This window comes from Oryx dammah, unplaced genomic scaffold (assembly GCF_014754425.2).
Source record: "Oryx dammah isolate SB20612 unplaced genomic scaffold, SCBI_Odam_1.1 HiC_scaffold_9, whole genome shotgun sequence".
NCBI classification, from domain to species: domain Eukaryota; kingdom Metazoa; phylum Chordata; class Mammalia; order Artiodactyla; family Bovidae; genus Oryx; species Oryx dammah.
The window spans coordinates 16,735,679-16,759,236 of NW_024070193.1; the positions used below are offsets into that span (position 1 = coordinate 16,735,679).

The following is a 23,558-nucleotide window of genomic DNA, read 5'->3' on the forward strand; positions in this document are numbered from 1 at the left end:
TAAGTTAGAAAAGGTTTTAAACAACTATACAATTCCTATGGTGAATGACAATGTAGTTTTTAAAAAATTCACTTGTTTCAAAGCTGTCGGTATCAAAACAGACAACAGTATGAAAGACCTGCTGGATTTTCCCTGAGGTGCCTTTTTGCAGTCTACAGTCTGAAGATGTTTTCAGTGTATTCAAGACTACAGGGCCATACTTACTCTGCCTAGAATACATACACATCACGTGCCACATACACAGGCATCCATTTCCATTCTTAATGGAAAAAAACACATATCAAAACCAGTATATCACCCATGCATATCAGAGTGCAGCAGAATCAAGAAAAGGTCAAAGGAACCATTTCTACTCTGGATTCAGGACAAGGGAATCATACAGAAGCACAGACTTTGTGGGGGGAAATACGAGTTGCCTTCTACCACTTTTCCCCAGGTTCTCCCACTGCTATCCTGAACTACACATTCAACCACAACTAAAACTATGATTGTTTAATTAACAAACTCATCAAATAAGGTATTTCAGTAGATCTGCATATTTACCTTGCTTGCACCTGCACTTATCACTTCAAATTTGTCCAAGTATGGTGCAAGGTTTAATTTTAAAACTTTCCTCAGTGTAGTTCCAGAGTCTGGAGTTAAGTCATAGCCTACAATTTCTGATAACTGCTTCCAATGACGTGATCTCATTCCTGGATTACAAAGGATGGAGACAGTAGGGATGTAATCCTAATGATGAAAATGGAAACAATAATGAGGCACTCACTTGACTTTCATACTCATACACTTGAATTTATGTAATATATTTAATGAGCCCATTTAATATTTAATGAGTTAGATTCAGGAGGGGAGAGAAACTAACAAAATTATTCTAAAGTTCATCTGCACAAATAAACATGTAGAAATAGCCAAGAAAACTAAAAGAGTGAAAAAAGGAGGGGTGGTGGTAAATGTTCTATAAGATATTAAAGTATATGCTAGAACCACAATAATTAAAACTATCACAGTATTATAGAAATAGAAAGTCACATTTATTCTATAATTATATGGAGAAATATATAGTATAACATAATATATAGCTATATACACACATACATAGCATAAACGGGAAAAAAGCCGCCACCAAAATACCAAAATATAACCATCTGGAAATAAAAAAATACTCAACAAAAACACTTAATTCATCGCTTTTGATACTGATATGAAAACATTTCCTTTACAATCAGGAACAACATAAGCACACCCATAATATTTCTAATCAACACTGTATTGAGTCTCCAGCCACTGAGGTAATATAAATAAATAAAAGCTATGGAGGAGGAGTGGGATAAAGATGGCAGTGTAGGAAGACCCTGAACTTACCTCCTCCGATGGGCAAAGAAGGAGCGACAGTGAAATAGGTAGAAGGGGTGGAGATGCAGTCTAGTCAGAAACCAAACCCCGAGGTCAGTGGCACACAAATGAAAAGAACCTTACAAATGCAGAGTTCCTCTCCAAGGAGCACGGGGTCTAAGACCTACTTTGGCCTCCCCTGCCTGGAGGTCTTGCACTGGGAAAACAAGCCTCCAGAACGTTTGGCTTTGAAAGCCAGTTAGGCTTCCATTCAGGAGAGACAGAGGGTTATAGAAAACAAAGGCTATGCTCTTAAAGGGTACAGGCAGAAGCTCACATGGTCCAAGTTCCAGCAAAGAGGCAGAAGTTTGACAGGCATCTGTGTCAGACCCACTTGCTGATTTTGGAGAGCCTATCAGAGAGGCAGGAGGCCTCTGGGACTTGCTCTGGGGACAGAGATGCTGGTGGCAGCCATTGTGAGGATCACCAGCAAGTACCATTTAGGAATTCTCCCTCTGGCCTGATAGTGCTGGGCGCTTGCCCTGGCCACTGGAGGGCCCACAGCAACCGTGCACCACCAGGATACACAGTCACACACAGAGAGAGGCTGCCCCACCCACAATGAGCCTGGAGCAGCACTGCCCAGCCGCACGCCAGCCTCACCAGGAGACCGCCGTGCCCACCAGGGCACTGACAACAACTGCATGAGTCATGGCGTTGCAGCCAGACAGGCCAAGGGCCAGCCCCGCTTATACCCTCAACAGTTAACCCTTCCACAACATAAGGAAGCATGTGGTATGAATAGGAGACACCCCTGGAGCAGACAGGTCTAGTGCCAGAACTAGTGTGCTGCTAGGCCATATAGGATGTCTCCTGTATAATGTCACTTCTCCAAGATCAAGAGACCTAACAGTCCTATTCAATATACAAATGTGACCACAGGGAATTGGGCAAAATGAGGAGACAAGAGGAATATGTTCCAAACAAAGGAACAAGACAAAACCTCAGAAGAACTATATTAAATGCAAATAAGCAATCCACCCAATATAGAGTTCAAGGTAATATACAGATGCTCAATGAACTCAGAAGAATGGACAAACACAGAATTTCAACTAAGAGTTAGAAAATATAAAGAAGAACAAGTCAGAGCTGAAGAATATACTAACTGAAATGAAAAATATGCTAGAAAGTATCAACAGTAGATAGGATAATACAGAAGGACAGATCAGTGATTTGGAAGACGGAGTAGCAGACATCACCCAAGCTAAGCAGAAAAAAGAAAAAAAAAGGATTTTAAAAAACAACGATAGTTTAAGAGACTTCTGAGACAACATCAAGTGTACTCACTTTCATGTTATAGGGGCTCCAGAAGGAGAAAATAGAGAGAAAGGAGGAGAGACTTCTTTGAGGAAATATTAGCTGAAAACTTCCCCAACCTAGAGAAGGAAATAAATACGCTCCTCTAGGAAGCACAGAGAATCTCAAACAAGATGAACCCAAACAGGTCCACACCAAGACACATTATAACTAAAATGACAAAAATTAAAGATAAAGAGAGAATCTTAAAAGCAGCAAGAGAAAAGCAACTAGTTATGTATTGTACAAAGGAACTCCCATAAGACCTTAAGCAGACTTTTCAGCAGGAACTCTGCAGAAGGAAGTGGAACAATATATTCAAAATGATGAAAGGAAAAAACTACAACCAAGAAAACTTTACCTGGCAAGGTCATTTTTCAGATTTATCCTTATCTCTGAAGAAGAGACAAAGACGTTCACAGACAAGCAAAAAGCTAAAAGAGTTTATCACCACCAAACAGATCTCACAACAAACATTAAAAGAAATAACAAGTATAAATAAACAAAATTGTAAAAGGATAAATCTCACTGGTAAAGGCAAACCTGGAGAAAAAGTAGTTAATTAACCACTCATAAAGCTAGGAGGAAAGTTAAAAGACAAAAGCAGTAAAAAATCATCTCTATCAGCAACAGCAGTTAGGCAAAAATTAACAGATGTAAAAAGGATAAAACATTTGGGGAGGTTAGTAAAAATGTAAGGTATTCAAAGTTAAGAAATCATCCACTTAAAATAGACATCTATAATAGGTTGTTATAAATGAACCTCCTGGTAACTACAAACCAAAACCATATAACAGTTACCACAAAAAGAGAGAGTCAATACATCACTGAAAACCACAAACAGGAAATTTTAAAATGCCATGAGACAAATGAAAATGAAAACATAATATTCCAAAATCCATGGGACACAGTAAAAGCAGTTCTAAAAGGAAATTTTACAGCAAACAAGTCCACCTCAGGAAATAAGAAAATTCTCAGTCTAACCTTAACTTGAAGGAACTAGGAAAAGAAGAACAGACAAAACCCAAAGATAGTAGAAGGAAGGAAATAATGAAGACCAGAGTGGAAATAAATAAAATAGAAACTAAAAAGAAAAAAGAAAAAGATCAGTGAAGCTAAGAGCTAGTTCTTTTAAAAGATAAAATTGATAAACCTTTAACGAGACTCATTAAGAAAAAAAAAAGAGAGCCCAAATAAATAAAATCAGAAATGAAAGAGAGGTTACAACTGACACCACAGAAATACAAAGGATCATAAGAAGCTACTGCAAACAATTATACACCATAAAATAGACAACCTAGAAAAAGTTAATAAATTCCTAGAAATGTAAAATCTTCCAAGAATGAATAAGGAAGAAATAGAAAATATGAGCAGACTATCAGTAATGAAATTGCATTAATAAAAAATGTCTAACAAAGAAAAGTCCAGGCCAGATGGCTTCACAGGTGAATTCTGCCAAATAATTAAAGAAGGGTTAACACTTTTCCCGAAACTATTCCAAAAAATTGCAGAGAAAGGAATGCTTCCAAATTTATTCTACAAGACCAGTTACCACCTGGATACCAAAACCAAAGACAACACACGAAAAGAAAATTACAGGCAAACATCACTGATGAACATAGATGCAAAAATCCTCAACAAAATACGAACAAACTAAATTCAACAATTAATTAAAAGAATCATATATCATGATCAAGTGAGATTTATCCCAAGGATACATGGATGATTCAATATCTGCAAAGTAATCCATTTTAACCACATTAAAGAATAAAAATCATATGACCATCTCAATAGATATAGAAAAAGCTTTTGACAAAATTCAATATCCATTTATAATTTTTAAAAAACCTCTCCACAAAGTGAGTATAGAGGGATCATACCTCAATATATTAAAGGCCATATATGACAAGCCCACAGCTATCATCAAACTCAATGGTGAAGAGCTTATTCAGGAACAATACAAAGTTGCTTACTCTAACCATTTTTATTCAATATAGTATTAGAAGTCTTAGTGACAACAGAGAGCGCGAGTTTAATTCCTGGTTGAAGAACTAAGATCACATGTGTCCCAGCCAAAAATAAAGAAAGAAAATAGCAGGGAAAAAAATTATTGATACTACTAGTGGTATGGGACAATTTATCTTCCATCTCAAGATGACTTTCAGATATTATGATGGTGCACTGCTATGAAGACAGGAATAATGAAGGTTGCTGATAAGAAAGGAAAAGAGGAATATCATCTGGATAAATTTAAAACATAACCAAAGGCTTAAATGCTAACAATAAACTATAACTAAATCTCTAACTGAAGAAAAAAGAAAGAAAATAAAAATTACTAATATTTGGAATGAAAAAGGAGTTACTCCTAAAGATTCCACAAACATTAAAAGATAATAAATAAATGTTATGGAGGCCTGGCGTGCTGCGATTCATGGAGTCGCAAAGAGTCGGACACGACTGAGCGACTGTACTGAACTGAACTGAACTGATGAGCAACTTTATGGCAATAAATTTAACAGTTTTCAAAAATGGAAGATTTCCTTGAAAATTACAGTTTACTAAAACTGACATAAAATTAACACAAAACCCAAATATTCCTATATCTATTTTGAAAAAATAAAACTGCTTTCAAAATCCTTCCCATAAAGCTCCAAGTCAATGGTATCACTGGCAAATGTTTCTCTAAAATATTTTTAAAAGAAATAATAACAATTTCATTCAAATCTCTTTTGGAAAATAGAGATAGAATTTCCCATTTGTTTCATAAGGTCAGCATAGTCCTGATAACAAAACTTGACAAAGATATTACAAGAAAATTAAGACCAACATCTCTCCTGAATATAATCTCAAAAATCCTCAATGAAATATTAACATACAAAGTCTAGTCTTCCTAGTCCTGTTTCCAGAACTATTTATGTCCTGTAAATCAGTAAGAAAAAGACCAACTATTAAATTAAAAAAATAGACAACAATAAGACCAAACAGTTCACAAGCAAAGAAATACAAAATATTCTTAAATATATTAATTTATGCTTAACACTTTATGTAATAAGAAAAATGAAATTCTACTAGTAGATTACCAAAAACCCAAGTATGATGACACTCCGTCGTCAAGGTTGGTGTAAATATATATTGGTAAAACCCAAACAGAAGGTAATTCAACTATAGATCTGAACCTGAAATTTACTCTTTGGCAATTTACCTTGCAGTTCCCACTTCATACTTAGAAATTTTTACACCAATATATAATACTTATAGGTGTAAAAAATAATGAAAAAACTCTATATACAACAAGAAAAGATCTCTAAGATAAATTAACCAAAACAATGGGGGAAATAATACATACAGCATGTTAATTTTATGTAAAAAGATAGGAGGTTTAGAAAATATACTCATATTGTTATATGTGTTAAAAAAAAAAAACTGTTAAGTATACAAAGTTCAGTTCAGTTCAGTCGTTCAGTCGCTCAGTCGTGTCCGACTCTTTGCGACCCCAAGAATTGCAGCACGCCAGGCCACCCTGGCCATCACCATCTCCCGGAGTTCACTCAGACTCATGTCCATCGAGTCCGTGATGCCATCCAGCCATCTCATCCTCTGTCATCCCCTTCTCCTCTTGCCCCCAATCCCTCCCAGCATCAGAGTCTTTTCCAATGAGTCAACTCTTCGCATGCATGAGGTGGTCAAAGTACTGGAGCTTCAGCTTTAGCATCATTCCTTCCAAAGAAATCCCAGGGTTGATCTCCTTCAGAATGGACTGGCTGGATCTCCTTGCAGTCCAAGGGACTCTCAAGAGTCTTCTCCAACATCACAGTTCAAAAGCATCAATTCTTCGGTGCTCAGCTTTCTTCACAGTCCAACTCTCACATCCATACATGACCATAGGAAAAACCATAGCCTTGACTAGATGGACCTTAGTCAGCAAAGTAATGTCTCTGCTTTTGAATATGCTATCTAGGTTGGTCATAACTTTTCTTCCAAGGAGTAAGCGTCTTTTAATTTCATGGCTGCAGTCACCATTTGCAGTGATTTTGGAGCCCAAAAAAATAAAGTCTGACACTGTTTCCACTGTTTCCCCATCTACTTCCCATGAAGTGATGGGACCGGATGCCATGATCTTCGTTTTCTGAATGTTGAGCTTTAAGCCAATTTTTTCGCTCTCCTCTTTCACTTTCATCAAGAGGCTTTTTAGTTCCTCTTCACTTTCTGCCATAAGGGTGGTGTCATCTGCATATCTGAGGTTATTGAGATTTCTCCCGGCAATCTTGATTTCAGCTTGTGTTTCTTCCAGTCCAATGTTTCTCATGATGTACTCTGCATATAAGTTAAATAAGCAGGGTGACAATATACAGCCTTGACGGACTCCTTTTCCTATTTGGAACCAGTCTGTTGTTCCATGTCCAGTTCTAACTGTTGCTTCCTGACCTGCATACAGATTTCTCAAGAGGCAGCTTAGGTGGTCTGGTATTCCCATCTCTTTCAGAATTTTCCAGTTTATTGTGATCCACACAGTCAAAGGCTTTGGCATAGTCAATACAGCAGAAATAGATGTTTTTCTGGAACTCTCTTGTTTTTTCCATGATCCAGCGGATGTTGGCCATTTGATCTCTGGTTCCTCAGCCTTTTCTAAAACTAGCTTGAACATCAGGGAGTTCACGGTTCACGTATTGCTGAAGCCTGGCTTGGAGAATTTTGAGCATTTCTTTACTAGCATGTGAGATGAGTGCAATTGTGCGGTAGTTTGAGCATTCTTTGGCATTGCCTTAAGTAATAACATAGCAAGGAGATTGTTCAGGTGTATCTTTTTTATATTTATAAACCATGTATATTTATTAAATATTAAAAATAATTTAAAGTAGTTTAAAGTGTTTTTCAGGCAGCTCACAGAATCTGAGAGTGCTAGACATGGACCGGAACCATGCTGAAAATCGCATGACAGTGTGCACTGTGAGCACGCTGCCAGTGGAAGCGTGACTCTACCAGCCGTATGAACCACTGCCACCCCTGCCTTGGGAGGTTGGATGCGTTATTTACTGCCACAAAAACTGTTACTATCCTCTCTTTAAAGATGAGGTGACTGAGACATGAGAGGCTAACTATCTTACACAAGGGGCATATTGCCATTACTAAGCACAGAAGTGTGATATAAACCTAGGTAGTATGACTTCAAAGCTTTCTCAGGTAACTGGGACTCTGTGCTGCTGCTCACAGTATAGGCTGACTTGTTTATTCACCAATTTTTTTATCCTCTTCATATCAGTGTCCCTGGTCATTATAGTCTTTTCTATTTGTCAAGCATGTTCTAGCATGTTCTGTGAAGGGACTGATTACGATGACTTCCTTAGGACAGAATAAACCATGTATTAAGAAATAGATCAAGTTTTCTGGATTCAGCTTTGGTTTTGCTTTCCAGTTTTTCCATTTCTCTTCATTAGCACTTGCTGCAAACAGTTCCAGCAGGGCTTTCTAACATGTCATTAAATGTGTTCATACCTTAAAAACTTTTATCTGCTCCATTACTGTAGTGCACATTGTAATGGTAGGATTCTCTTTTGGTTCCTCTTCAAGTTTCTCTTCTTCCAGAGATCGTCTTTTTGCTGCTTTTCTTTTTTCTTGTAATTCCTTCTTTTGCTTTGTTTGGAAAAATTTCAGAGTCTTAAAAATTTCCCGGGAAAATTCCTCTACATCAGTTTCCATGGCTTCCCCATTAAGGTCCAAAAACCCTCCATCCATCCACCTGAAAGAAAAAATAATATTAAACTCAGAGACTTTTTGTGTGTTAAGAGGCCTTAGGCTAGGTCCTTCATCTTGTGTTTTGTTTTTTTTTTAATATAAATTTATTGATTTTAATTGGAGGCTAATTACTTTACAATATTGTATTGGTTTTGCCATACATCAACATGAATCCACCACGGGTATACACGTGTTCCCCATCCTGAACCCCCCTCCCACCTCCCTCCCCATACCATCCCTCTGGGTCATCTCAGTGCACCAGCCCCAAGCATCCTGAGCAAGAGCAGTTAACTGTTTTTCTCGGTCACAAAGAGCTGATGACGGAGATAATACTAAATCCACCACTTAAGCTACGCTGCATGTGCTAAAATATGAATCAGATTGTTAATGGACAATTAATGGTACCCAAATAAAATGCTGATTTGACTCCATACTTCTAATTTTTGGTGCTAAGCATGAGTCAAATCAATTAACTGCATTAAAAATGGAATCAAATCTGGAAAACCCAAATGAGACTTAATTAGATATTACATTAATAAGGTTAGGTGGTACCCTAGGAACATTTGACGCTTCTCCTATATGATATTTGGTTTTTCTATCAAATGGACTGGTAAGTCCTACTTTTAAACACTTAGCCAACAACAACAGCAATAAAAATCAATGTACGTTTTATAAATCTTTTTATATCTTTGCTGAACTGTTTATTACATTACCAGAAATTACCGTTTTTCTGTTCGTTGCCACTTCAAAACTAAATTAAAAAACTTCTGATAGGGCTCAATGTTAACTTTTAATTTATCCAGTTCGGGATATTTTGTCAGTTCCCATTTGAAAAGTTCCTCTTCTTTATTAATAAACTGAACTGCTTCTTCAGATTCCTGAATACGTTTTTGTAGTTGTCTTACATCTGTCACATACTGAAAGCAAAGCATATTTCATTTCAAGAAATACCCAAGTAATGTTATAAAAATAAGATTAAACAATACTTCATAGACTGTGTCCTTGCATATATATATAGTGGCTTTATATATCAACTGTACAGCAATATTATGATAGAAAGCAAAAAATGGCTATGTCTACTTAACAAAAAGAAAACTAACCCACAAAAAAGATTACATAATTAGCAGCAGTTCCAGGCCCCTTTTTGCCTTAGTAAGCACATGCTTTTCTATATTATACAAACAAGCCTGCTAGCGTGCTATGTTGCCTCAGTCGTGTTTCACTCTTAGCGACTCTGTGGACTGTACCTTGCCAGGCTCCTCTGTCCATGAGATTCTCCAGACAAGTGGACTGGAGTGGGTTGACATACCCTCCTCCAGAGGATCTTCCTGACCCAGGGATCAAACCCGCATCTCTTATGTCTCCTGCATTGGCCAGGCAGGTTCTTTATTTACCAGTGGAGCCACCTGGGAAACTCTATACAAACATGTCCTATACTTATCTACCAGCCTGCCACAGCTACTGTCTATATTTATCAGACCTGTTGCATGCGGTCCAATTCTGCAAATTCTGCAAACTCTTCCATGCGCCGTGATTCCTTTTCTACTTCCAAAATCAGTTTCTCTCTCTTTGCTATTAGTTCATTTTCTTTTCTATGTTTAGCATTCTCAATGAGCTTTAAAAGAAAACAATTTAATCATGTTAATTATTTTGCCACAAAGCAAAGAATGATCAAATGAGAAATGTGAATGCTTTGTACAGTAACAAAAGACATCAGCAAAGTAAAAGTAAAACATTGTACAAAAAACATTAACTGATATGAAAGGAAAAGAATAATAAATTACACAGAAAAAATTTTCTGTATCTCCAAAGTGACCATAATAATTCTTATTTTAAGTAGATATTTTAACTGTTTAACAGATTCTGCGAAAATAATAAAACCTACCATATATCGAGCATTTCTTATGTCAAGAATTATTAAACACTTTACCTACATTACCACAAGTATTATATCCTCATTTCAGAGATGAAGACATTTAAGCATATAGAGATTAAGAGGCATGTCCAATGTCACAAGATCAGGAAAGTCAAAATCTGGATTAGAATTCTGGTTTCTCTGACTGAAGTCTATGCTTTTCATTACTATACTATCTCACTTCCCAATTTAGGAAAAGCTAGCTTAAATTAGGACTTTTACAAAATTTGAACTATATTCAGTATTAATATAAAATTCTGAATCTGCAACTTCCTCCTGGGAAAGTTATTTAACTTCTCTGAGACACATTTTTCTCAGCTATGAAATGGAGGAAATAGGAGCACCTGGGATTTTCACCAGTATTAAATGATTTAATAAATGGAGAGTACTGAGCACAGTGCTTATGATTATTATTCTTTTAGTAATTTCTTTTTTTTTTATTTATTTATTTTGGCTATGTTGGGTCCTCACTGTGGCTCGAGGGATCTTCACTGGGGCATGCAAACTTCTTAGTTGTAGCTTGAGAACTCTTAGTTATGGCCAGGGATCAAACCGCAGTCCCCTGCATTGGGAGCATGGCGCTGAGCCACTGGATGACCAGGAACCCCCCTATTATTAATTTGATAATAGTTCTAACTTTTTAATATCAGTCCCACTTTTTAAAACCTTATGGGTTAAGCCTGTCTTAAGCCTGCGGGGCCATAAATGTTGCTAATCCCAAACTCATACTGACACATGAAGTTACTTTTTAAAAGTAGATGGCAAGGGACTCCCCTGGTGGCACAGTGGATGGGAATTTACCTGCCAGGAGATGTGGGTTTGATCCCCAGTCTGGGAAGATTCTGCACACCTCAGAGCAACTAATCCTGTGCCACAACTACTTAAGCCTGTGAGCCCTAGAGACTGTGCTCCACAACAAGAGAAGCCACCCAAGGAGAAGCCACCACAACTAGAAAGTAGCCCCCACTCTCTGCCACTAGAGAAAGCCCACATGCAGCCAAAAATAAATTTAAAAAATATAGCAGTGTGTAACATCAAAAAAAAAAAAACAGTAGATGGCAAGTATGTATGAAAATTAAATGAACATTGAACTTAAAATACAGAATACAAAAATACATAAGGAAAAATATGTTTACCTCATCATTGTCATCAAAGATGGGATTAATTTTCCAAGGCCACATAAGGACAGCTGAATTTAAAGCTAAGTCTTCTGGAGGAAATAGAAATACATCTAAAAAGTAACTCATCCGGCGTTTGGATTCCTACAGAAGAAACTCCAGATATGTTAAACCATGTAGAAAATCTAAGTCAGTGAAAGTGAAAGCCACTCAGTCGTGCCCAACTCATTGCAACCTGATGGACTATACAGTCCATGGAATTCTCCAGGCCAGAATACTGGAGTGGGTAGCCATTCCCTTCTCCAGGGGATCTTCCCAACCCAGGGATGGAACTTAGGTCTCCCGCACGGCGGATTTTTTACCAGCTGAGCCACAAGGGAAGCCCTAAAGCATTAAGAAAAAGAGAAACAACAATTTCTAATACTTTTTCAAATTTCAGTCTGACTCAGATTATTAACTGATATTTCATATCACCCAAATCACATGGGTATTTCAATAACTATAGGATTATTTATCTGGCTTCATAGCACACAATTGAAGACTTTTATAGTAAGAGCATTTAGTTTGCTCCCTGGTGGCTCAGATGGTAAAGAATCTGCCTGCAATGCGGGAGATCCAGATTTGATCCCTGAATTGGGAACATCCCCTGAAAAAGAGAATGGCAACCCACTCCAGTATTCTTGCCTAGAAAATACAATGGACAGAGGAGCTTGGCAAGCTACCGTTCATGGGGTCACAAAGAGTCGACACGAATGGAGGACTAACACACACACAAACACATACCAAAATTAAAGCTTTTTAATAGTTTTCACTTGCAATTGACTTAAAATAAAAGTACTTGATTATCTATGTATACGGCTGAAAATGGTGATCAAATATGTGTTTTTTCAGTAACTCTGTTTTTTTTTAAAGGATTTTACAGTTTTATTCTTATATATTTAATTTTTTAATCTTTGGTGACAAAGATTTTAACATCTTTTATTTTGTTTTGCATCTTCAATAACAGTACCACTTCTTTTGCCTACCATTGAAACTGAAAGAGAAGTCGCTCAGTCGTGTCCGACTCTTTGCGACCTCATGGACTGTAGTCTACCAGGCTCCTCTGTCCATGGGATTTTCCAGGCAATAGTACTGGAGTGGATTGCCATTTCCTTCTCCAGGGGATCTTCCCCACCCAGGGATTGAACCCAGGTCTCCCGCATTGTAGACAGATGCTTTACCATCTGAGCCACCAGGGAAGTCCTACCAATAGCATATAGCAATTGTCCAGAAAGAGTTTAGGAGTGACTGGCAAAAAAAAAAAAAAAATTATTTAAAACCAATAGATTTACCTGAATAAGACATTAAATATCTTTACCCCTTATAACTTGCATTGATCTGTACGCAGTGCTGTAATTTTTAAGAACTGAAATACAGATTCAAAGGCTAATTTAAGAGTTTTTGTTTGAGATACACATAGGATGTCTATGTATATAATATATATAATGTTCAGAATGCATTATATATGTATTATATATGTATTATATTGCACACAGAAATTAACCCAATAAAACCTGATTCATAGAACTAGGTGTATTAATAGATAATGGGAGAAAATGCATAAGATCATACCAATAGATGCAAAAAATAAAATTCAACATCCAATCATAATAATGTTTTTAAATTAATTTTTATTGGAGTATCGCACCCCACTCCAGTACTCTTGCCTGGAAAATCCCATGGACGGAGGAGCCTGGAAGGCTGCAGTCCATGGGGTCTCGAAGAGTCAGACATGACGGAGCGACTTCACTTTCACTTTTCACTTTCATGCATTGGAGAAGGAAATGGCAACCCACTCCAGTGTTCTTGCCTGGAGAATCCCAGGGACGGCAAAGCCTGGAAGGCTGCCGTCTATGGTCGGACACGACTGAAGCGACTTAGCAGCAGTAGCAGCAGCATAGTTGATTTACAATGTTGTGTTAGTCTCCTGTGTACAGCAAGTCTGTATACCACTGGATCACCAGGGAGGCCCCCTGCATCTCATATTTTTAAACAAAAATTAGAGTATAATATAGGTGAATAGGTATATAACCTTGTGTTGGGGAAGGCATGAGCATATGTACTACTAAATGTAGAAACTATAAATGAAAATATTTTTTAAATCTTTGTTAAGGATGCACATATGGAGGAACTAAAGGAAAAAAATGATTACTGTAGAAACCAGGTTGACACCTCTAAGAGGTGGAGAAAGGGAAGTAATTATGGTCAGAAAGTCATATGCAAAGGATTTCTAGGGTGCTGGCAATATCCTATTTCTTCACCTGGGTGGTGGCAACATAGGTGTTCACTTTATAAGTTTGTTTAGCCATATGTGTTATTCATTTTCAATATGTGTACCATATTTCAAAATGAAAAAAATTTTTTTAAGTATGTAAATTAAAAAATTCGTACCTTGATCCGTGAAACCAACTCCTGAATTCCTACAGTTCGGGCTTTTTCTACATAAGATATAAGCTCCATCATTTCCTCTGTTGTCTCAGGAACTTTTAACGCATGCTCTTTAACTGCTTCAAATTCACTGCAAATACTGACATAATACCTTGCTTTATTATAGGTACAGTAATTAACGCTATATTATGCTCAATTATGATTACTATAAAATAGGAACTGCGATCCTAAAAACAATCAGTTAGGTATCTTAAAATATTTAAGTATAACTTAACTGAGGCTTCCCTGGTGGCTCAGAGGTTACAACTCAGGATACACCATAGATTTATAAAATCTATAAAACTAAGGCAACATTTTCAGTGTGAAATAGAGCATGCTTTGGATCGATCAGGCGGCTCTATATCTAAATCCTGCCTCATCTGCTACTAGCTTTGAGTATTTATGTGAATTTCATAGGCTTAATTTCCATATTTGTAAAATGAAGTTATTAAATTCATCTTGTGGGATTGTTGTAATACAATAATGAATAATGAATGCAAAAGAGCCCAGTGCATAGTACACTCTCAATTACTGGTAACTATAGTGTTAGTATAATCATCAGCAGTAATGTCCCTTGTGAAACATGGCAACTGAAAAGATCAAATCTCTGCATACATTTTTAAAATCCATGATTCTTTCAGAAAGTCTATATATGTATGAATCTATTACTAGATACCCTATACCTATACCCATTATTTAACTAAGATATATTTCATAGAATTTTTTCCCTATGCTTTGCAGTATCAGTATTGTCATGCCATTGCTAGAAATATCAGAAAAACTCCTTGCAAAAACAAAGTACAAAAGAGGTAAGTGATTTTAAAAATAAATTTTAGTTTGTGCAAGTATTTCATTTATATTATGTAATTATACTTATTCATTCATTTAATAAATAATTGAATACCTACAGTGTGCTAAGCAAAGTTCTAAGCATTGGAAATATAACACCAAATAGATCAAGTCCCTACCATCATAAAGCTTACATTCAAGTTGATGAGAGAGACAAAAAATACATAAATATATAACACAATGTTAGGTAGTAAAAAGTTCTATGAAGAAAAAAAAAAAGTAAAGGGATAAAGAATGATGGCGTATAGAGAAGGAACCCGTATTTTATATAAAGTGACCAGGAATGATCTCTCTAGAGAGGTGATAATTCAAAATGAGAGAAAGAAAAAAAACAGTCATACAAATATCAGGGGGAAAGCTTCCAAGGAAGAAAAATAACAAGGATAAAAGCCTGAGGTAGCAAAAAGCTTGGAATAGTTTAGGAATGGCAAGCAGAGCAGTGTCAATACCAAAAAGAGGATAGAACATGAAGTTGTAGAGATGAACAGAAATCAGATCGCGTAGGGCTTGACAGCATTTTTCTAAAGCTTTTGTGTGTGTGTGTGAATCATTTTTAAAGTCTTTATTGAATTTGTTACAATATTACTTCTGCTTTACGTTTTGGTTTTTTGGCCATGAGGCATGTAGGATCTTAGGTCCCTCACCAAGAATCCAAGCCACACCCCCTGCACGGGAAGGCAAATTCTTAACCATTGGATCGCCAAGGAAGTTCGACGGTTGATTTTTGATTATCAATATTTTAAGAGTGGCTTCCCTGGTGGTCTAGTTGTTGGGAGTCCACCTGCCAATGCAGAGGACACGAGTTCAATCCCTGGTCCAGGAAGATCCCACGTGCCAGGTAGCAACTAATACAGTGTGCCACAACCACTGCGCCTGAGCTCTAGAGCCTGTGCTCCGCAACAAGAGAAGCCACCACCGTAAGAAACCCGCTCACTGCAAAGAAGAGTAGTACCCTCTTGCTGCAATTTAGAAAGCCTATGCACAGCAGCAAAGGCTCAGCACAGCCAGAAGTAAATATTAATAAATAAATCTTTTAAATTATTTAGAAAAATAGTCTTTTAGAAGGATATACTAACGTTAATAATGCAAAAAATAGGCAGATGATTCTACTGTGGGTCCTTTCTTCTTACTAGAGCAGAATCTGAGTCCCTTTGCAGCAACAACACAATTAAAAGAAAAGGAGGTGGAAGTTCCATGGCAGTCCAATGGCTAGGACTGCATGCTTCCACTGTAGGAGGCACGGGCTCGATTCCTGGTCAGGGGACTGAGATCCCCCAGGCTCTGTGGCACAGCCAAAAGCAAAACAAAACAGGAAAGGAAAGAGGGCAAACAAGATTAGTGAGAGCAAGTTTGCCCAAGCAGATATTAAACCAAACTGTGAAGTAAGAAATTGCTCTTTATTATTAATTTATTTAATAAATTATGCTTAACATAGTGGTACACATTTCCTCCTTTTAAAGAAAACTGTTTATTTGTTTATTTGGCTACGCCGGGTCTTAGTCATGGCATGCGGGATCTTTCATTTGTGGCATGTGGGACCTAGTACCCTGACCAGGGATCAAACCTGGGCCCCCTGCATTGGGAATAGAGAGTTTTAGCAACTGGACCACCAGGGAAGTTCCCATTTCCTTCTTTTGATGTTATCTAATTCACATAAGGAACTTAGGAAGAAACCAAAGCATGAACAAGGCAGAGGAAAATGGACAACTTTTCAACTGCTCTTCTGCCATGAGTTTATAATAAAACAGTTACTTGTTGAAAGTAGAATTTTCCAGAAAAGTGACCAATATTACAAAACACCAAAAAGTCGTGTCAAACATAAATCATTTTTAAAATTAACTGTGGTATTGTCATTGCTATTACTCAATGGGATTGTTAGAAAGGAAGTGTCTAATACTTTATCATCTTCAACATCATTGTGTAATATAATTTTGTATAAAATATGTCTAACCAGCACTTAACTTTCTGACAGTCATATTTTTTATTGACTTGAAAATATTTATTGATGTGATAGCTCCCTTTCTTGGGTACCTATTCTCTGCCAAGCATGGTGCTAAATCCTTTACAAATGTTATCTGTGATCTAACATCAGTTCTGCAAGGCAAGGTGTTATTTTTCATAACTGGCACAGCAGGAAATTGAGGCTCAGGGAAATTATGTAACTTGCCTAGAGTCATAGAACTATTTCATGGTAGAGCCAGGATTCAAATCCAAGTCTCCCTGATTTCAAATTATATAATTTTCTCACATTGCTTCTGGGAAAATAAACAACTAACATTTCTTGAGTACCATGTTCTAGGCACTGTGCTAAGTGCTTTATATTAATATTAGCTTTAATCCTTATTGAAGTTGGAGAAAAAACATTATAAGCACTTATATTTTAATCTTATATTTTTAAACAAGAATTGCTATTAGCAAACTATCTGGTTGGCCAAAAATTCATTTGAGTTTTCCTGTAAGAAGGTCAGTGGAATTTTTTTTCTTTTTTTTGACAACCCAATATCTCTTTTACTCTAAAATTCTGAGTTTGGCAACTGATTCTACTTACCTTTCATTTTCTTTCCTATGTTTTGAAGCTATATCATTTAGCAACATGTTTGCAAAGGCTCTTGCTTTGTTTGTTAGGCCTGTCTTCAAATCTTCACAATCCAAACGCACCATAGGGAAATGAACCCACTGAGGCAAAAGCATTATTTCTGAAGCAAGATTGAAAAATTTTCCTATAAACTTTAAAAAAGGATTTAAAACAAAAATGGTTAGAATTTTCAAATTCATCTGTGATTTGACAGTACAGTATTATGGTGAAATTCTTAATTATATGCTATAAGTATAAATCCATTTATTTTTGCTAAGGGATTAAATTTCTTTCCATTGTTGCACCAACTTTTTCCCCCTGTCCTTTCATTAAGGAATTTACCAATTTAGCAGTAAATATCCAGTACAATGCCATTTATAGCATCAAAAATATCTGGACATGTCACAAGGTGAAATTCCCCTCAGTAACTATTAAAAAGAACATGATCAAAGCCACCTATCTCTGTTTAAAAGTAAATCTTTATCATGTGACAATTTGTGTAGCTCACTAATACTTGGTTGGGCCATTACTAATGCCTCACTGAAAATTCTAGTTCAATCTTCAGGAAAATAAATATAAGAAACTTTTTGGTATTGGTCAAAATAATCCAGGAGAGAAACATTGTGCCCTGCTGTTACCAAAGTTCCAAGTTATTGCAATTTATACAAATTCTTAATACCTACACACCCTGGGGTAGTTTTTTTTTATTTAAGCAAAGTGTGGAAGAGAACCTGACACACTATATTGTGACAAGCCTTATGGAAAGTGAAACATACCTGTCAACTTTGGGCAACTTTGACTTAATTTCACAATCCATCTTTAATGTTGCCTCTTTACCTTCCTCCTCACCTCACGTCCACCCCCCACCAAAATGCTTCATATTCCTTTTATTCTTCCCTAAGGAGACTTTTTCTTCATTTTCCTTGCTCTGAAGGCTACTTTATTTTTCTAGTCTCCAGTATTTAGTTGACTGTGCTTAAAATTTTCATTGTTTAAGGAAACTGAAGGTATTAATTAATTGGTTCAAAGGCTACACTGAGTAGTCTTGGTTCTTGGTTAAAAATATACCAAATAGTCAGTTGAACTGATGGCACCAGAATAAGGAAAACAGATGGTCCTTTATGCTCAAGGGCCATCACCCATTTTTTCTGGGATGTAATTAACAGATATGGAAAATAAAATGTCTGGATCAAAGAAAATATGACATGTTGAAAACAATGCAAATGTCTGAACAGACTTCAGTAACCTTTGCAGTAATATTAAACAGTCTAAAATACATAAAACTAGAATTTCAGAATTAAGGGAAGGAGACAAATTTTTTAAAATGAAGCAATAATGTGTGAATATTTTCCAAGGTTGATAAGAACTATACAGATCTAAGAATCTCAATCTTCTCAAGAGGAAGGAATACAAAAGAAACAACAAAAAGCACTTCACAATCAAATAGCTGAGAAGCATCAAAAAAGAGAAAATCTTAAAAGAAGTCATATTTTTAAAATTACAGAAAGAAACCCAGAGAAGACTTCCAACATGACAATGTGAGGAGTTCTGTGGACATGGTCCCCAGTGAAAGTGGTGAATATTAAAGTGTGTTAGTTGCTCAGTTGCGTCCCACTCTTTGTAATCTCATGGACTGTAGCCCGCCAGGCTCCTCTGTCCATGGAATTCTCCAGGCCAGAATACTGGAGTGGATTGCCATTCCCTTCTCCAGGGGATCTTCCTGAGCCAGGGATCAAACCTAAGACTCTTGCATTGCAGGCAGATTCTTTTCTGTCTGAGTCACCAGGGAAGATCCTCTGGAGAAGGGAATGGCTACCCCCTCTAGGATTCTGGCCTGGAGAATTCCGTGGACAGAGGAGCCTGCTGGGCTACAGTCCATGAGATTGCAAAGAGTCGGACGCAACTGAGTGACTAACACATTATTTTAAAAACAAGGATTTAATTTAAAATCACTGAAAATGGTCATAAGAGTATATAGAAAATGAACAAACATCTATTGGTGAAACTTTATGAAAATTTAGAAGGAAAAGTGAGAATCTGTGGTATTTAAACCTGGATTACTCCCTCCCACCCTGCTGCCAACTCAGAATGTGGAAACTCCACTCCAGACAAGTGCTGTCAAGAACAGAGGGCTCCCTCACCATTCAGGTTTCAGTTGGATGGCTTAACTAGTTTTGTTAAAGCTAGGTTCTTGGTGAATGTAGTTGGAAGGTGGGAACTTCCTTGTACCACACAAATACCACTTATGGAAGGGGGGGTCGATCTTGGTCATGGTACCACTGAGAATACTGAGACACCAGTCACACTTGCCCTCACTGGGAAGGTGGCAGCTCCATAGCAGAAAAGAGACAAAGCTAACCTCAGGTTAGTACTCTCTACTCCACTGAGTCTGGGCTTCCCAGATGGCACTAGTGGTAAAGAACCTGCCTCCAGTACAAGAGACACAGGAAATGTGAGTTCAATTCCCTGGAAGATCTCCTGGAGAAGGAAATGGTAACCCACTCCAGTATTCTTGCCTGGAAAATCCCATGGACAGAGGAGCCTGGCAGACTACAGTCCACAGGGTCTCAAAGAGTCAGATATGACTGAAGTGACTTAGAATGCACACACTCCATTGAGTGCGTGACTTCTTCAGTGGGATTGTCACTGAGAGAAGCCTGTCACTATTCCCATTCCCAGCTCCAAGGCCTTGGCTCAGACATTTTGCCTGGAAGTGAAGGAAAAGCATGCCATAAAATAGACACCTCCTAATCTTTTCCCAAAGGAATTGACTTCAGTTGCAACAGAACATGGAAAAATTCAAGCCTAACTGTGCCCTCAAAAACAGTGGAGGCTGTGGTAAGGAGCAACTGTGAGGAAGATTCAGTGATTTGGTGAAGATTCAGGCTAAATCATAGACCAGCTAGTTTGAGAGAAAGAGCCAGGGAAGGAGACTGTCGGTAGGATCCCTCCTGGGGTAGAATAACTATCAAACACTGACTCACAACTGCTTTTTCAAGGGAGTCTGAATTTGATTACAGTAGAGCAACTTATACCTCTATGGAATTGTTGAAAACAACACAGCAATTAACCAGCAGTAAGTGAAGACTAACAGCTACGTATAGCCAGAGAAGGAAAGAAGAAAGACATTTGAAACCATGGCCTTTCCAGGATGACTTTGGCATGCCCAACGCTGTGGCTCCCTGAGGAGCAGCACTTGGTACTTCGGAGGGTGTGGGGAGCAAAATAGACTTCACTAAAATAATCTGCCCAGTCTCTAAACAAATAAACAAGCTAATAAAAACAGCAAACTGGAAGGGAGACCAGTGCCTGGAGTTGCTACAGTATATTACCTAAAATGTCCGAATTCCAACAGAAAATTATGAGACATAAAAAAAAACAAGAAAGCAGGACCCATACACTGGTAAAACAAAACAAAACAAAATAATAATTAAAAAAAAACACAGTCAGGGACTTCCCTAGCATTCCAGTGGTTAAGACCTGAGTTTTCAGTGTAGAGGCCATGAAAGATTCCCACAGGATGCTTGAAGATCCCGTGTGCCACAGCTAAGACCCAAAGCAGCCAAATAAATAAATAAAAATAAATATTTTTTAAAGTATTAATGGAATTTTTCACAGAACTAGAACACAATTATTCTAAAATTTGTACAGAAACACAAAATACCTTAGATATTGTATTCCTAACTACCTATTCTTCAGCTGTACTTGTGCACTCAGCCACTCAGTTGTGTCCAGCTCTTTCCCAACCCATGAAATGTAGCCCCACCACGCTCCTCTGTTCATTCCTCAGCCATTTGGGGTTTATTCAACGTTCTCTGAACACCTCTAAATACTTTTGGCCCTGTCTTATGTTACATTTCCTCTCTTCTTCACCTATAAACATGTATTTCAAAGCCCAGCCCACTTTTCACTTCTTCATCAATTTACCGACGCAAAAGTAGCCATTCCTTCTTCTGAGGTTCCATACCACTTTGTCCCTATCTCCATCCTAGTACTAATTTAAATATATTACAGTTGGGCTTCCATGATAGTGGAGTTAGCAAAGAATCCTCCTGCAATTTAGAAGACTCCAGTTTGATTACTGGATCGGGAAGATGCCCTGGAGAAGGGATAGGCTACCCACTGTATAGTCCATGGGTGGCAAAGAGTGGGACACGACTAATCAACTTTTACTTTCACAGTTGTTATTTCTATGTCTGGTTTCATGTCCAATATAAGCTCTTTGGGATAATGTTCATATATTATTTATTTTTGCATAACCAAAATATTGCTATGTGTCTGAATGTGATGAAAAGTTATTTTTGTTGAATCAATGAATGAGCTAAATGAATAAGGGAATTATTAGATAAACATATGAGTTTACTAGAATGGTGTTTTGAATAAGAAATTCTATTAACTCAGACCAATGCATTTATTTTTTAGAATAAAAAATCTTAATTTTAAAAATAAATTCAAAAAAAATTAATGAAAAACAGAATTAACACATACCTTTGTGTATTCATCAAAAGTATGATCCTCTGCCTGAAAAGTCTCTATCAGCTTAACAGCAGTCCCATCAATGAGCCAACTGTACTTTTCAACTGAAAATTAATAATCTAATTTAAATCTCAATTACACTCTTTTAAAAAGATAAAGTGCTTTTTATACAGTCATAGACTAGAGCAGCCTATTCAATTAAATATTATTATAGACTAATAACATACATTAACAGGAATAGATATAATAACAAAATAAAGCTAACAAGCAAATGAGATTAAAAGTAGACTTTTAAAATAAAAATAATAGTTTATATAAAATAACTTAGAGGTACAGATAAATCTTCCTTGGTAACTCAGACAATAAAAATCTGCCTGTAATATGGGAGACCTGGGTTCGATCCTTGGGTTGGGAAGATCCCTTGGAGAAGGGAATGACTACCTACTCTAGTATTCTTGCCTGGAGAATTCCATAGACAAAGAAGCCTGAGCCTGGTGGGCTACAGTCCATGGGGTCACAAAGAGTCGCACACAACTGTGTGACTAACATTTTCAACACTACTCTGAACTAATGCTTTTAAGGGCTTACCAGATGGTGCAGTAGTTAAGAATCTGCCTGCCACTGCAGGAGATGTCAGTTCAATCCCTGGGTCAGGAAGATCCCCTAGAGTAAAAAATGGCAAGCCACTTCATTTTTCTTGCCTGGAGAACTCCATGGACAGAGGAGCCTGGAAAGCTACAGTTCATGGGGCTGCAAAGAGTCGGACATGACTGAGTGACTAACACTTTCACAGATAAGCCAGTTAATAAAAGGTTTTGGTTAATAGAATGTCAAATAATACCTATTTATCCTGACCCCATAACATACTTGAAGAGATGATTAAGCTGAAATTGCTAGAAATTACCTTGCTTTTGCCCTTGTTTTAACTTTCTGCTTGTATTAACATCCTTTCTTTCTATGTTTTGACTTTATGACCCTGCTCCAGTTAATATTCACCCTTTGGACTGAGTAACAGAATTCAAGTTTCTTGGGTTTGATCCATGACTGTGTCAGAAGCCATGCCTATGCTCACTTCCTGCTCTCTCTGGTCTTTCATAACAGATCCAGACAACCAAATACCTGACAAAATTCTAGTAAAATTAAATGGCATTTTTTATCACAAAAAAAGATATAATATTTGTGTCATATATACCATATGTCTCATAATGTTTTCTTGCGCCTTCTAAGTTATGATGTACTGCCACCTTCAGCGTATCAAGAGCCCATTCTAACACGTGTTCAGGAAGTTCTGTGTCAACATTCACAGGTGTTGAAGTTCCTGATAGCCAAGAGGGTACTGTTTGGACATTCTAACAGATATAAAAATGACAATTCATGAAATAAATATCTATACAGTTGATCTATATATAGATCTTATATTATACTTAAATTCATTTCAGGTTTCAATGGTCCAGGAAAATATAACTTGATACAAAATAATGATTTAAAATATAAAACCTTAGTTGGCTTATTTTTTTATTATTCAACAAATATCTATAAGGAATTACAATGTTGAAGTGATCGTATTAGAAAGCTCTAGAAAGAACACACATCACTTCGATCTTGTCCTTAAGAAATTCACAATTCAGTAGGGAACATGAAACATATAAAATATCCATTTGTAAATATATATATATTCATAACTACAACATAAAAATTAATATATATATTAATTCATAACCACAATAAAAGTTCTAAA

General features: G+C 37.0%; 1 protein-coding gene across 2 annotated transcripts in view; it reads right to left on the reverse strand.

Annotated features, from left to right (window-relative positions):
• The window catches only part of DNAH12 (dynein axonemal heavy chain 12), a 168,404-nt gene that overhangs the window by 120,573 nt on the left and 24,273 nt on the right, over nt 1-23,558 (reverse strand). Inside the window, exons 10-18 of one of the 2 annotated variants that reach the window (XM_040246424.1) lie at nt 23,013-23,169; nt 21,833-21,924; nt 17,318-17,496; nt 13,885-14,020; nt 11,473-11,598; nt 9,902-10,036; nt 9,145-9,338; nt 8,182-8,425; nt 544-729 (exon numbers count right to left, since the gene is read on the reverse strand). In XM_040246424.1, coding sequence (XP_040102358.1) covers nt 544-729; nt 8,182-8,425; nt 9,145-9,338; nt 9,902-10,036; nt 11,473-11,598; nt 13,885-14,020; nt 17,318-17,496; nt 21,833-21,924; nt 23,013-23,169 — 1,449 coding nt within the window. Of the gene's footprint in view, nt 1-543; nt 730-8,181; nt 8,426-9,144; nt 9,339-9,901; nt 10,037-11,472; nt 11,599-13,884; nt 14,021-17,317; nt 17,497-21,832; nt 21,925-23,012; nt 23,170-23,558 lie in introns of those variants that run through there. The other variant, XM_040246425.1, reaches the window with a different exon arrangement.